The 14,756-nt window shown below is 41.3% G+C and overlaps 2 protein-coding genes across 8 annotated transcripts; both read right to left on the bottom strand.

Moving 5' to 3' along the window:
• Nucleotides 1-1,558: 1,558 nt before the first annotated feature.
• Nucleotides 1,559-8,857, bottom strand: u2af2a (U2 small nuclear RNA auxiliary factor 2a). Of its 7 annotated transcripts, none has more exons than XM_088307274.1 (12): nucleotides 8,278-8,857; nucleotides 6,988-7,129; nucleotides 6,025-6,060; nucleotides 5,693-5,799; nucleotides 4,859-5,010; nucleotides 4,641-4,757; nucleotides 4,411-4,549; nucleotides 4,206-4,285; nucleotides 3,937-4,059; nucleotides 3,763-3,849; nucleotides 2,940-3,188; nucleotides 1,559-2,338 (listed from the first exon to the last, which is right to left on the bottom strand). In XM_088307274.1, the coding sequence occupies exons 1-12, from the start codon at nucleotides 8,324-8,326 to the stop codon at nucleotides 2,204-2,206; spliced, it is 1,416 nt and encodes a 471-aa protein (XP_088163400.1). In that variant the 5' UTR covers nucleotides 8,327-8,857; the 3' UTR covers nucleotides 1,559-2,203. The 7 variants fall into 7 exon arrangements, with proteins under 7 accessions (XP_088163400.1, XP_088163399.1, XP_088163396.1 ...); XM_088307273.1 differs by having other exon boundaries at nucleotides 4,393-4,549; XM_088307270.1 differs by having other exon boundaries at nucleotides 4,206-4,303; nucleotides 4,393-4,549.
• Nucleotides 8,858-9,552: 695 nt separating this feature from the next.
• Nucleotides 9,553-14,487, bottom strand: ccdc106a (coiled-coil domain containing 106a). The gene is made up of 8 exons (XM_088307034.1): nucleotides 14,348-14,487; nucleotides 13,606-13,684; nucleotides 13,420-13,521; nucleotides 12,925-13,125; nucleotides 12,701-12,757; nucleotides 12,108-12,377; nucleotides 11,641-11,808; nucleotides 9,553-10,547 (listed from the first exon to the last, which is right to left on the bottom strand). The coding sequence occupies exons 2-8, from the start codon at nucleotides 13,673-13,675 to the stop codon at nucleotides 10,231-10,233; spliced, it is 1,185 nt and encodes a 394-aa protein (XP_088163160.1). The 5' UTR covers nucleotides 13,676-13,684; nucleotides 14,348-14,487; the 3' UTR covers nucleotides 9,553-10,230.
• Nucleotides 14,488-14,756: the final 269 nt, after the last annotated feature.

The following is a 14,756-nucleotide window of genomic DNA, read 5'->3' on the forward strand; positions in this document are numbered from 1 at the left end:
GCCATATTTTACAATTTTCATCTTAAAACATACAATAGTTCATTTAAATTTTAAATGTAGGTCATTGGCTCTGATAATGTTAAGTCTTGCATATGAAGCATTGTGCCAGGTGTACTGGACCTAATATTTTGCCCACAGTCTATAAAGGCACCTTAGCAATAACCCTCGCATCCTCCTTTCGCTCTCCTTGAGCCGCAATGTTGCTTCTGAATAAAGATCAACGAGGGAAGAGCTTCTCGGAATAACAATAAGCGCCAGTGCATGTGACGTCATCACAATCGGGGGATGGAAAATATCTGCTTTTCACTACAATTAATTGAATTAATGTTGGTAGAGTGAACGCAATTAAATATTCTAATATTTGCATGTGTAATATGTGTCGCCGACATGTTTTGATTAGTCATTTTCTTAAGAGGAAAACGTAGTATGAGTTAGTCTGACGTCACATACTGCGTGTGAGGGTGAGACAGCGCCCTCTTAGGGACATTAGGGTGAACTACAAGTAATCTCCATGGCAACGAAACGGAAAGAACCATTTTGATGATTCAAAAAAGAAAATCTGATTCAACATCTGGTACAACATTTGACACTTTTAGGAACTAAACTAAATGTACACAAATATTTTTTTTAAAGTTAGTCGTTTTGGTGAGATGCAAAAATGATTTAATGTAGTTGTAGTCGGCATTTAAACTTGACTTCAGTGTGCAATTAACATGCAGATATTTTTGGATGCTGCTGGGTATTAGAATTCCAAAAAATAATTTTATGAGTGAGTGTGTGAAAATTTCCTCCAGTCCTTGTCAAGTACTGAGCTTATTTTATTTTTCAATGTACTTGCTCCTATTTTGGTGTAATTGTGAACATTGCTGCTTGACAAATCTATTTGCAACTTTCTATTGAAAACATGCAACTTGTGCCTTTTTCCTTGTACTTTGTAGAAAAACAAAATTCAGGACATGGAACTAAATCAAAGGGCTTATTTAAAAAGAAAATTATGTACATATTCAAATTAAATGATTTTACCTTTACCGTTGCAGCAATAAGCAGTGTTTACAGTACAAGACGAGGTGTATAATTCATGTGTTTATTTGGTCTTGTCAAAGAGGTGAGACGATGCACACAAATGAAACAAAAAGTAAATTAGCACAAGTTACAGTTCAGATCTTTATGTTAAACAAGGGACATGAATGGCAACGTGAGGCAAAGTACAGGAGAGTGACGCTTTTGTCAAGTGATCGACTAATTCAAGAAGTCCCAAGCCGGATTTGTTTGCTCGTCCAATTGTCACGGAATCATCCCATTAAGGCTTTTGGTAAGCTAAATCCCCAATAAATAGGTTTGAGGGTTGCCAGAACAAAAGCTGTTAAAAGAAGAGGATCAATGGAAAAGGGTGGATGGAAAACTTCCTTTACTGTAGTTGCTGTTATTCTACAGGCTGCGTACAATGTGATGTTACAAGCTGGAGCCAGCGAAGCTACACATAGTATCGGAACAGGAAACATTTGACATTCACACAACACATTCTCGAGCGATCGTCCTGAAAAAGGGGGGGGGGGGGGGGGGGGGGGGAAGAGCGAGGGGCAGTAGTCTGACAAAAACAAACAAACAAATCCCAAAAAAAAAAAAAAAACGAACAACGATGTTTTCTCTAGTCTAAAGGCGGCGAAACTCAATTGGACGTTACAGCTAGTGAATAATAAGTACGAGGCGGCCCAACCAAATGAGAAAAAAATGCCCTCATCTTTTTCTTCCTCTCTTTGCATTTCCGCACAGGCATCATAATTGCCCCTCGATGCACCTTTGACGAGTTCTCCTTCCATTTAAATACAAACATTGATGTGTTATGACCCCCCCCCCTCAAAATGACATCTCCGGCTCACAAAGTATAAAAACTGTTGACCCCACCCTGGACCTATTATAACACACATTTCTCAAAAAGTTTTAGACCCTCCCACGCCCACCCCGACCTCCCACTGAGGAAACAAAAAACCCACAACCAGAACAAGCCCACTTGACTTTTTCTGAGATCGCACAACATCACGCGAGGTGATATCTATCCACTGAAAAGAAAAGGGAAAAAACAAAAAAAAACAACAGGAAATCACTCATTGGCTTGATCTGGTCATTGGGAACTCAAACCTCCCCACCCGACCCAAACTATGCCCCGCCTACACAAGATTTTTTTTTTTCCATCGTGCCTGCTCTACCAGAAGTCCCGGCGGTGGTACGCATCGGGGTCGCAGTACTTGGTCACCACTACTCTGTTGGCAAATTTCCTTCCTGTCAGGCCTTGCATGGCTTTCTGGGAGTCGAACACCGACATGAACTCCACAAAGATCTGCAGGAATACAACACAATCATTTTTAATGGAAGTTGCATTTTGAATTTGCCTTTATTGATCTTAAGTTTATGAAGCTTTAATTTAAAATTGTTTTTGTTACGACTATATTGTTGAGCATTGTGTGAATGTGAACATTTCAATTTTTAGATTGTTGTGTCATTGATGTTCATGCTCTCGTTAAAAATAACAAATAAGTTACCATTTACTCAATATTGAGTAATTGTTCACTGAATACATGATGTCGTTGCCAAGGTTACTGTGGTTCACTAAAATGGACGAAAACATTTTTGTTTGGGGAAAAATAAATAAAAATGAAATGTAATTATTTCAGTATTGCAGCATGTCCGTAAAGAAGGAATGTCAAACGGCTGTTTGAGAATTGCAGTTTACTTTTACACAACACCGAGTGACCGTTTTATTTTCATAATGCACTTGATAAATACTACTTGTATGTAAAAAAAGAAAGAAAAAAAACCTAAAACTAATGACGAAACGAAAATGAAGCATTTTCAACTAAATAAAAACTAATCCTTAGGTCTGAGGTGTGTTAAATACGAATGCGTGCCGACAATAAGGTGAGGGATGGGTTCGGGCTTACCTTCCCGGTGCCGGGCACTTCCAGGCCGTCGACGGGCCGCGGGATCTCGATGCTCTTGACTTGGCCATACTTGCTGCACTCGTCTCGCACGTCCTCCACAATCTCCTCGTACTCTTCATCGTCCACCAGATCCTCGGGCGCCACCATGTTCATCAGGCACAGCACCTCTGTGGGCAGGCCGCCCATTTGGGTCACGGTGCTGTTCAGGCCCGGCACCTGCAGCGTGACGGGGGTCTGATTTATGCTGGTCTGTAAAGACAAAAAAAAAAAGTGTTACAACACTCGACAAATTAAAAATGAAAATACTTCATTTTCTTGTGATGGTTAAGGAGGTGCTTGTCTTTCTAATTGATTTTATATTTATTGATAGTGTATTTATTTTTTTTCAAATCCTGCCCAATTTCTTAATTCATTTTCTATTGGATGATTTGATAAACGTCGAACCCTTAGCCCATCCCTAAATACAAAGTTTGGCTAAGGCGAGATGTATCACTTCCACAAACTTCCTCGATATTAATTACTACTTTCCTAATAGACAGGGTTTTGACACCATTGTGGCATCTTATTGAAACATTCCGACAACTAATTTAACAACATTTTACTTAATGCTTGAGAAGACGTAATGATCCAACACTAAACATGGAAAATCCAAATTAACATCTCGATCATCCACATTGCAGCTGTTCACTAATTAAAAAATGAATAACGAGAAAAGTTGCAGCCTTGGCAGGGGTCTCTACTCTCCTAATGCTCACCATACGGCATAAGACACTTAAATATGGCATGTACATGCGCAAGCCTCCACTCCGCCCTCGACACATACCAGAGTGGCGTTCTTGGATCCCACACTGGCTCGCTGCACCAGGAGCTTCTTGTCTCCCAGCTGCATGCCGTTGAGCCCGGCGATCGCCTGCAATGAAGGGGAATCTTTGAAACTGCTCCGCCGCCACCACGCGTACCCTTTCCCATCACTTCTCAGCATTACACTCTTAGCTACCTGGTCATTGAGGTTGACGTCGACGTACTCGCAGAAAGCGTAGCCTTTTGACAGGCCCGTTGCGCTGTCCTTGACCAGGTTGAAGGCCTTCAAGGGGCCAAATGACGTCAACAGCTCTTTGACCTGGGGAACGGAAAGCACAGATTTGACAATGATACAAACTCAGTGGTTGTGCATGGGAGTCTTCTGCAAGCCGTTGAGCATTTCAAAGGACATGGACCTCAAGATGCATTTGGAATAAACGCTCACTTTACGGTCCAACCACTAACCTGGTCGTCATTCAGGTAGTTGGGCAGCCCACCGATGAAGAGCTTGTGGGCCGAGTCGGGCACCACTGTGGACACCACTCCTGTGTTGACAACAAGACCTTTGAGGACAGCAAACAGTGCCAGCTCCCATATATATTTACGCAAATAGTGTATGAATGATGCCAACAGGAGTAGTAATAGTAAAAACCATTAATTGTCTGTGTACCAGGCACATAGACACTGGGGTTCTCGCTCATGCCCGGCAGTGGCTGGTAATCGTGTGGACGGCGAATTTTAAGGCTTTGGCCTTGAAAGATGATTCCATCAAAAGCCATTGCCTGTGTTGTCTCATCCACTGAGCGGAACTGGACAGGAAATCGCACGTTATTCCACGCTCGCTTTGAAAAGATAAGTGCACGCCAGCGCAAAACCAAAATTCACGAGTTCATGACCCACCTCAAGGAAGGCAAAATTTTTATCTTGGTTAATCTGCACAGCAAGCACGGGGTTTCCCGGGGCCTGTGTGAGACCACCCAAACGCATCTGAGCGTTAAAGAAGTCCATCATAGACTCCTGGGAACAGGGAGTGATAAAGAAAAAAAAAAAGAAAATACACAAATGTGAAGTTAGATCAAACATTGGACTGAAAGGTTCAAAGCCGCCTCATGTGGCACCTCAGTGATCCCAAAGGGGATGTTTCCAACGTAGAGCCTACGAGCCTGTCGGGTCATCTGGCTGCCCACGACGGGCACGGGAGTGGGAGTGACGGCCAGGCCGTCTGGAGTCATAGTGGGCAAGAGAGCTGTTGCTGGAATCTGGCCCGCAGCTGTGGACACAAAGCCAATCAGGCCACTTGGAAAACATACTTGCAGTGCTACCTTGACTCGCTGGCTCCGTTATTGATTTGTTTTGTGTTGCAACATACAAGAAAGTTTCAGGAACATCCCCACTAGACGGTGGCAGTGAACTTCGCAATAATGTGTGAAAGTGCTGGCAACTTTTGGGATTACATTTCCCATTTAAACGGACAAATAATGAAAATAGATGAAGAAATAATAATCAAGTTGTATGTGGTCCCTTCAGACGACGTCAATTTTAAAGTGAATGTTTGACTGTTTTGTAAAACTTTTTTTTTTCAACAGTAAAAGAAAAATTTGCAAAAATTGAACGCTTTTTTCTGCGTCTGAGCGTGGGGAGGTTGTCATTATCTTTCTTTTGCTGTAAAAAATGGGAGAATAATCAGCCAATTTGCAAAGAGATAATATTGGCAATTCAATCGGCCGGCTGAGTGGGCCCGAGTTCTTCAGCGGTACAATAAAGCAGAGCGCTATTTTTTTTTTTCCCAAACAAAAAAACTCATGTTTTGGGGCGACTGGTGCTTCCCTTTATCTAAACGGGAAGATCTTGATTTGAAGTACAAATCAGTCAGGTAATAAATTAACCTCTGCACACTTTTGACACACAAACACCAACAACTACAGCAACCCCAAACAGGCACCGGGCCCCACCTTGCATGGCTTTGTACTGCATGGGGCTGATGTTTTCAAAACCTGGTGGTGGCACGTCCCAGTACTTCTTCACCTTGATCTTCTTCTTCTCGCGGTGCGGAGAACGGCTGTGGGATACACACAGAAGACTCGCAGTTAGGCTCCAAATCGTCAGTGACCCCCCCCCTTAAAAAAAAGTCCATCCATCAAGGTCGTGCCGAAACACAAACGACGCATCACAATCTACATTTCAGGCAAACCAATCGCACACAAGTCATTTATTTGTCGTTCCGGAGGCACGACAGGAGATTGTGGCACAACAAAGTAGCTTTGTGTTTAATTTGCTGAATTACCTTGCAGTATTGTCCTGTGGGTAGCTCGGTGGTGAGCTGAAATGACATTGGAGGGATTTCACAAAAAGATTCTCTAACAATTCCACTTCTAAATGTTCTATGGAGTCACGGTCGACGCGACTGGCGGGATATTTTTGGGCAGTTTGGGTCAGGAACACGGTGCTACTTCTTTATTCCTGCCACTAATCAAAGGTGGCAGGATGCTTTGGTGCACCTGAAACGCTCTATGACGTGCGGAAGGAGAATGGCTCACTGCTAATCTACTTTTATTTTCACTTTAAATGTAATCATTTTACATATTCTTATTTTTCTTAAGATTATTAAGAGGAGAAAATAACCAGTGCAACTCAGGTTAACATTTTAATATCGAAAGATTCTTTGGTGACGCCTCACTCGCTGCTATCTGTTGATTGGTCAACAGTCATTTAGGAAGAGATGGTAATCAATCAGCACTGGTCAAGTGGTCAACACATTTGGCATTTATTCCAAGAGAAGAACTTTTTTAAGGAGGCGTGGTAAAAATAGAATTCAGATAAACATGGCGTTACGTTTCACAAGCTTTGGTGTGATTTATTCTCCGTAGATTGATTCACAAGGACTCCCCAAATAAAGCCCATGTGACGGACAGAAGGAATTTGCAGACGTGAATTTTCTGCAGCTAAAAATAGCACACGCCTCATTTAATGAAGATGCAAAATCCCCAAATTTAAAAGGACAACATACATGGGTACGGAGAGCGCTTAATGCCAAGGACGTTCAAGTGTCCTGTCATGTATATAAAAAACAAATAAAAATCGCTCGGAGGTGAGCAAAAGAGGCCACGGCAGATTGATATGCTTCATTGAATGAATACGAGCAAAACCTTCAATATAATAAAAGAACAGACTGGCTGGCGAACGTCGGCTGCGACAGATGTTTCCAGCTTGCCGGTCCAGACGTGGATGAAGACAAGGGGTTACCCACCTGCGTCTGTGTCTGCGATCCTTACTGTCGCCATGGCGATCCCGACTGCGTCTGTCCCTGTCCCTGCTTCGCCTCTTCCTGTCTCGGCTGCGGCTACGGGAGCCGGAACGACGGTGATGCCGGTTCTCCTTGTCCCGCTCAGCTGGACCACAAAAAGAGGCGGATGCTGAATGAAGATATATTGTGTGACAAATGTGCAATGAAGTTTAAAAACAAACATGTGAAATTTTAAAGGCACACAAGATTATGTCAGGGTATCCCCAATCATACTGATTTTTGGAAATATGTCCTGTTATGTGTTTTACTGTTACGACATTAGGAAATAAAATGGGACCGTAACATTCTTTGACTTGTGTGTTATTATGAACGGTTCTGATTGGTCAATCGTTAGAGTGGGGAATTCTTAAAGTAGGCTGGCCTAAAAAATTTTTTTTTAAAAAAAGAACATCAACAACACGGCGGAAGCTTTAACGAGGCATTCGCAAAACAGATGCGGAGCAACAAGATATTCCCCATCAATGGCCACGCTATGATAGCATAAAAGCCTGAGCCAAAGTTAGCGGGTTCTGGGTTTATTTTTATTTATTTTCATTGGGACTAGTTATGAAACACTATTTTTTTTCCTACTCTTTAACAGAAGTGGCCCACTAGCCAGTTTTTAAATGAGCACACCTGTGATGGGACATTAAGATTTCCAAGGGAGGTTGTCGGGGGGTCCTTTGAAATGACAGGTAGATCAGATTTATTTTGTTTATTGCATGTTGATATTTATCAGTTTTCTATCTTGGGCGAATTGGGAGAAATTATTAACATGGTCGGTGTCTTCACATTGACGAATACCGTTCATTAAAAGAGACATTTGTAATTCTTACTTTGACTTTCTTGAAAATGCACATTTCAACGTGTAATAAATTACTATTTTAATACTTTTAGGGGTATTAATTGTCTACTTTTAAGTACAACGTAGTTAATATTAGTTCTTAGACAAGTATCTGCATTTCCATTTTTGTACGTGACCGGCGAATTGGCTACAAAGGGGCCACAATAAAACATCGACCACATTCGATAACCATTCTATAAAATTCACTTGCATAAAAATATAATGATCTCAAAAGCCGATCCGATGCAACAGTAGCAAGCGGTCCCATTTTGAAACTGGGGCTAACAACTGCGCTGTGCTTAGCGTCCAGTAAATAGACCGAGCCCGAGTAGCCTAGCGTGATGGCGGCAAGGAAACTCAACGGAATCAGGATCCATTAAAAACGCGTCCCGTCCGTGTACGTTGCTTACCTTGCTTGTTTTCAGACAGCTGCCGTTCAAATTCGTCGAAGTCCGACATCTCTGCAAGCTTCGGCGGCTTTCCGCGTCTGCGTTATTCGCTCGGAAAAGTGCACCTCGAACACCCCCCCACCCCAAAAAAGGTTGCACGCGGAAATTAGCGACAGCTACTAACCCACTATAGATTGACTATATTCGGATTAGCACAGAAAAACAGGTTTGGGCGTTATTTACAAGGCGAGGGGAGTCATTGGAGGAAAAAACGTGGCTTAGCAACGCGAGCTAGTAGCAAAGTCCAGCAGGAGGAAAAAAAGGCCTGGCGCAGCAGACACTAAGCTAGCTTAGCCTAGCGTGCTAGCACAGACAACGGAATGAATGGGGACAATTTAAATGGACGCCAAACTCAAATTTCCGCGGTTAACTGGCCGTCACAAAAGAGCAGTCGGTCGGCTTCAAATTCCAAACGGGCACGCCTTGTTGTGATTCGAGGTCGACGAAGAGTGTCAAGAAAACACAAACAGTATGCCCGCTTTTCTTTCTCCCTCCGTCTCTCTGGTCCTCCTCAACACCGGAAGCTGATGAGCGGCCTTCCGGAAAATGGCCGTCAACTTTTTTTCCCAGTAATTTTAATTTACGTTCTAATTAAATTATTAAGAAAGTCACTCCTTTATATTTTGTTATCGTTAAGGCTATTTTGTTTCGCTATGGATTAGGTTAATTTGGTGTGATTTAAGTTTAGATTTTATTTATATATTTTATTTCATTACACTCGTTGTTAGTCAAATTTAGTTGTGTAATGGGAATGATTGCACAAAGTTAGACATTCAAAAATGTGTTTAAGGTGTCGACATAATTTAAAAAATGAGATGGAAAAGGCCATTCAATTTTTTTCAAATGGTTTCTTTTTTTGGGGGGGAGAAATGATCCTCAAAAGGGTTGTGCAGTTCTTGTGCCATTGGTGGTACACCAGCTCCCTCTGGTGGAACTCAAACGAATCACTGCTCAAAATACAATTCAGTTCTATTTCACTTTGAATTTAAAGGGGAAGTCAAGTTAAAAAAATCATTACAGTAATACAATGTATATTCTATTACCCATCAATAGTCTAACCATGACATATGGATTAATACTGCATTTGTGAATTATGAATTTAGCAGCAAAATCTACCAGTTTTTATCCATTTCAGGAGGCGACCATTTTGCCACATGCTGGCGACTGAAATTGACATCACAGTGCCGAAGGGCTCACCTGTTGTCTGGGTTTGGTCATGTGATGTTTCAAGCCGCATGCAGTTAAAACAATTTATTGTCCAGTCTGAACATGTTCCGGCAAAGTTAGTAAACAATGAATGGCACAATTTTGCTTTTGTCCCGATTTGGAAAAGAGCTCATCAAATACAGTTTGTTGCTTAGTAGGATTCATGACCTGAAGCATTAAAGTGGCAGTTCATTCTAGTACATAGGCTATTATTCATGTAAAGTTTGAGTATGTACAGTATTGGAATGCATTAGAAAGGTACCCAATTCGGAGACAAACGTTTAATCAACGTAAGGTCACTCAACTGAAGGTTGAGTGACAAAAAGAAAAACAAACAAAAAAAAAACATAATGATGATAAATAAAGGCGCGTCATTCGTGACAATTGCAAAGTGGCTTTACAAAATTTGAAGTGCAAATTGACTAACGGCCTGATTTACTGATATCCCAGAAAGCGGGTGCTAAATTTTTTGAAGGTTTCCACCTTGGAAAATTTGGGAGAGCACCACAAGCGCAAAATGAAGTTTGAAGTGATGGAATTGGAAGTGTCAGTGGAAGAGGCATCCAACATTTTGTTATATTCACATTTGGCTATGTTGCTCGGAGTCCGGCGGGCTTTAGCAAATCAAGCCTGAGGAGAACAAAACAATTCTCCATGGCTGCGGACTTCCTTCCATCGACCCCTCTTGCTCCTGACCTGGTTCTTGTGTCAGTGTCTGAACCTGTAGGAAATGGGCAGGAGCAGGTTGTTCTTCTTCAGCGCTTGCACCCTGCTCAGCGTCTCCTCGTCCAGCGCCGTGTAGCAGCGGCGAGCGTAGTCCAACAGCTTCTCTTTGGACGGGTCAAACTCCCCCACCACCGCTACCTTCTCGGGAGCCACCAGCAGCAGCTCGGCGATGGGTGTGGTGGAGGCCACCGTGTTGCGGTCCACGCCGTGGATTTGGAATGCCTTGGACATGTTTTTTAGACGTTGGTATGTGAGGAGGATCTTCTTGTAGCGGAAAAGCACTCCGGCAGCGTCTTTGACTGAAGTACGGAACATAAGAAGAGAATTAGTTAGAATAAGCGAGATAAACTTTATATTCCACCAATATCGATTTGAAATAAAACAATCAAAACGTGCTAGAAGTGTTGACTTTAAGACTATAGGATATCCTGTCCTGTTCTCGCCCAATTCATATAGACAGTTGCATATGCCACATTATAGTGGCAGAGGACTTAAAACAATTAGCTAATTTACTGCCATTGACGACTAAAGACGTCAAAGATAAAAAAATTTTTTTTTTTACTCGGCTGGTAAAAAAGTATCATAAAGCATCAGCATCATACATCTAGCATGTACACAATTATCCATTGTATTCAATATTTGAACTATTTGAAAAAAAAAAGAAATATGTGCACTAGCACGTTAAACAAACGGTATTAACATTTTAAAGTAGCGAACAAAACATACTTTTTACTTTCAACAACACATGATTTCAAATAATGCCAAAAAAACAGGATATTTCAAAAGCAGATGGAAAAAAACAACACTAAGTGAAAACACCAGCAGCACCAAGATTCCACCAGATGGCGCCAAAGTAATATTTTTGTTGTTCAGCTCACTGAAACAGCAACTACATGAGATTTTCAGCAATTATGCGAAATTTGCAAATGCTGAACCACAAATATGCGCTGCGGTGGTGTAGTGTATATAGACTCCCCTGTTGCACACGCACGCACTCACAAAACTGTTTTGGCAGGGGCAAAAAAAAAAAAAAAAAAAAAAAGCAAAATAAATAAAGCATTCATGTATTATATCTACTTTATCCAGAGTATCTCAATGTGCTCCAAAATATCTGGGCAAGGTGGCATAACTGAGCTGCATCAGAATGTCAGTGTGCAATCATAGCAGGGCGTTTAACCTTCTGCTTTTAAATACTTTTGAGCCCCCAAAAATGGAGGAACCCCAACATGTTAAAATGGTTGTCATTTCTCAATAATATTAAATGCTACATTTTTGTGACACCTCTCCAATCAAAGCTGACGTTTCAGACCAGTCTGGTAAGACGCAAAACTTAATTGATTAAATTATATGAAGTGATGATACAGTAGAGCAAGCGCTCTTGTCATTTCTTACCTCTTTGCCTCTCTCTAAGGCCTCGGAATATCCGCTTTCTCTTTAACTGATGTTTGTTGCTGTGAATTGGATCTTGAATGGCACCTTCTCCTGATAGCATTTCCTCCTCTTCTAGGAAGTGATCATGCTCCAAGTACTCATCCGATTCTCCCAAGAGTGCAAGCGAATCTGATGAAAGGATGAAAAACGCAAGAGAGACCTCAGCTAGAGGCTCCTCACAATATCGCTGTTTTTCATTGGCGTCCCTGCTATGTCCCGTTTTTTTTTGTAAACAATTGTGTTTTGTCAGTTTTTACAGAATGTTTATTGACTGAAAAAAAATTGAGATATATGCAGTGTTTGGTGGCTATTTAAAAAAAATCTCTTTATTTTGGCTGGAATGTACTAATCATATTTTTTATTGATTTTATCTCAATAGGGAAAAGAAAAACACGATTTGAGACGTGAATAAAACTCGTGATGATTACCTGCACCCAAGTTACGATGGCCGTTCAAGTCATTCATCAGCGGTCTTGCAGCGCTGTTGGCGCCGCCGCCACTGGCTGACGCGCCAGCAGCGCCGAGGCCTTGCAGGAGGGAGGCGGATTGCGCCGAGCCGAACATAGCATTTATGGAGGCCATCTGATTGCTTATTGGGTTGGAGATGAGGTTTTTAGCGGGAGCCGCAGGTGGCGCAGCGGGCCTTCGTTGGATAAATTGGCGAGAGCCTAAATGCGGCGAGTCCGTATTCTGTTGCTCTACGAGAAGAAGACGCCAGTGATTAAGGGAAAACTGCAGCAAAAAAATAGAAAAATGTCAGGAAGGCCATTAAAGCATTTATTGCAATTTATTCTCACGAAGAAGACAATTCAGTGCACGAGTAGAATAACTACGACGCACTAGTAGAACGACTGTGTCTTGACTAATGTTTTTTCTACTACTATGACACTCGTCAAACAACTTTGGGATACAAGTAGGACCCATTTGTTCTCACAGCGTACTTAATTGTCTTACTAGTGAGTACAAAGTGTGAAATAGTAGTAGTATATTGAATAAATGCTCAAGTGGCTCTCCAACTAACCAGCAGGATGTTCATCCTCTCTTCTTCCCCTCCAAGAAAACCGTCTTGACTCGTAACCTGCAAATACCAAAATGTCACAATTTGGGTAGCTACACGGTAAATCACAGATGGAAAAACAAGAACAAAACTTTATCAGTAAGCGAAGGAAATATCATTGCGAAAAAAAATCTGAGATTTAATTTTAAGGTCATAACGCCAATTTGTCTTGTGAATGCTCTTCTTACCCTGATCTTGTCGTTGGCTCTTTGTGGACGAGATGAAACAGTCGAGCTGGCACCGCAGGAAGTCCCTCTCCTCTTCCAGGTCTTCAATTCTTTTCTGAAGCCAGGAGTTTTTCTCCACAGAAATCTGCAGCTGTGTCCGCAGGTTGGTGATCGCCATGTAGGTGCTGCTGACGTGAGACGGACCAGCAGATGGCGTCGACTCTACCAAGGATGGAATATTGGCAAAACAAGTTTACGGTCAAACTAAACCTAGAACTAAGGGAACTACATATGTGTATTTAAAACAACTCATAACTTTGGTCAGCTTACTGCTAACACACGCTAAGGTTATAGGTTTGAATAATACTGCCCCCTGGTGGCCAAGGGGAGCACACTAGAATCAACAAAATCTGGGGCTGCAACGAATTAATGGCTTTTCCATTCATTTCAATGGGGAATGACCATGTGTAAGTCAAGGCACCACTAAATTCATCCAAACTGAAAATGGACATTCACCTTCAAAATTTTGGTCACTTTGGTTGAAAAATCCTGCTTGCTGATCAAAGTTGCTTTCCTCCAGCGGCATGGTTACTTCATAATTGTCTTCATTTTTTAGAACTTAAAAGGAAGAAAAGAAACATAATGAATTATAAAATCACTTCAAAGGGAACATGTATCGTATTTGGGACATTATTATCTTACTCTGTAGGTGGAGAGTGCCTGAATGATTCCTGGATGTGGATGCAGCATCAGACCTGCTTCCATTCTCCATCACCAATATCTAGAATAGTGGGATTGTGTTTGATAGGATGATAATTGTTTTACTTCTATAGCCTTGTATTTATTTTTAGCCACACATATCTTACATGACTCAACATCTACTCAACACACGGAATGTGATTCATTAAATGAGCTGAATAAAAAAAATGCCTTTTCAAAGATAATGCTGAAGTTTGATTGAGACTCTCTGAATTTTTTTTAAAAATGTATAAAAACTATCATTTGTAATTTATAGCGTTGGATAGTGTATATATACTCCACTTGCAGACCACAGTAAACATATTTAAAAAAAGAAAAACCTTCGTATTATTTTATCAAAAGGGCGAAGCTTTGTATTGGCTGCCATGAAAGAGGTGTACCTAATGAAGTGGCCGACAATTGAAGGCTTTCACACATTTCCTAATTCTGTTTACGTAAGGCGATATTTCTCTCATTCCGTGACAGGGTACTCAAATATATTACGACATTTTGTTGTTTTTAGTACTGATGCATTATGCTAACGAGCTCACCAAAACCAGCCTGTCATAAAGGCGAGCAACGATCGAGCTGTGAAAATAATATAAAAAATATATTTTTTTCTTCATTTCAGGGGTTCATTCTGTCTTTCGTAACATGCATCTCATCATATCGGGTGTAAATGTGCCAATGTGGGTACGGTACGTACCGGATAAAGGTTGGTAATAAGCTTATGACAGATATGTAATAAGACGTCGTTATTACTCTGTCATGTCGCCATCTCGCGAGCCCCTCCGCTAGCTAACAAGCTAACAATAACAATATTATTATTGCCTGCTGGGTGACGTCATTTCCGGTTACGTTGAAGTCAAAAGGGAAAGCGGCGCGGCTTTTGAAAACATTTATGCATCTTCTTTAAATGGACGCTAATTACATAAAATGAAATAAAACCAAGTTTAGTTTGACAAGGCCGTCATTAAAATAATAATAATAATAATTATCACCGGCGTTGACGCCAGGGGGTCAAAGTAAAGTACAGGACAGGACAGGAAGGCACTACTGTACAAGTTTACATGAATAGAGTGCAGAAAAGTTTGTTTTCTTTTTTATTGACCTGA

The sequence above is a fragment of the Idiotropiscis lumnitzeri genome, chromosome 10 (genome assembly GCF_059441095.1).
Source record: "Idiotropiscis lumnitzeri isolate Australia: NSW breed Sydney's pygmy pipehorse chromosome 10, RoL_Ilum_1.0, whole genome shotgun sequence".
In the NCBI taxonomy this organism is placed as follows: Eukaryota; Metazoa; Chordata; class Actinopteri; order Syngnathiformes; family Syngnathidae; genus Idiotropiscis; species Idiotropiscis lumnitzeri.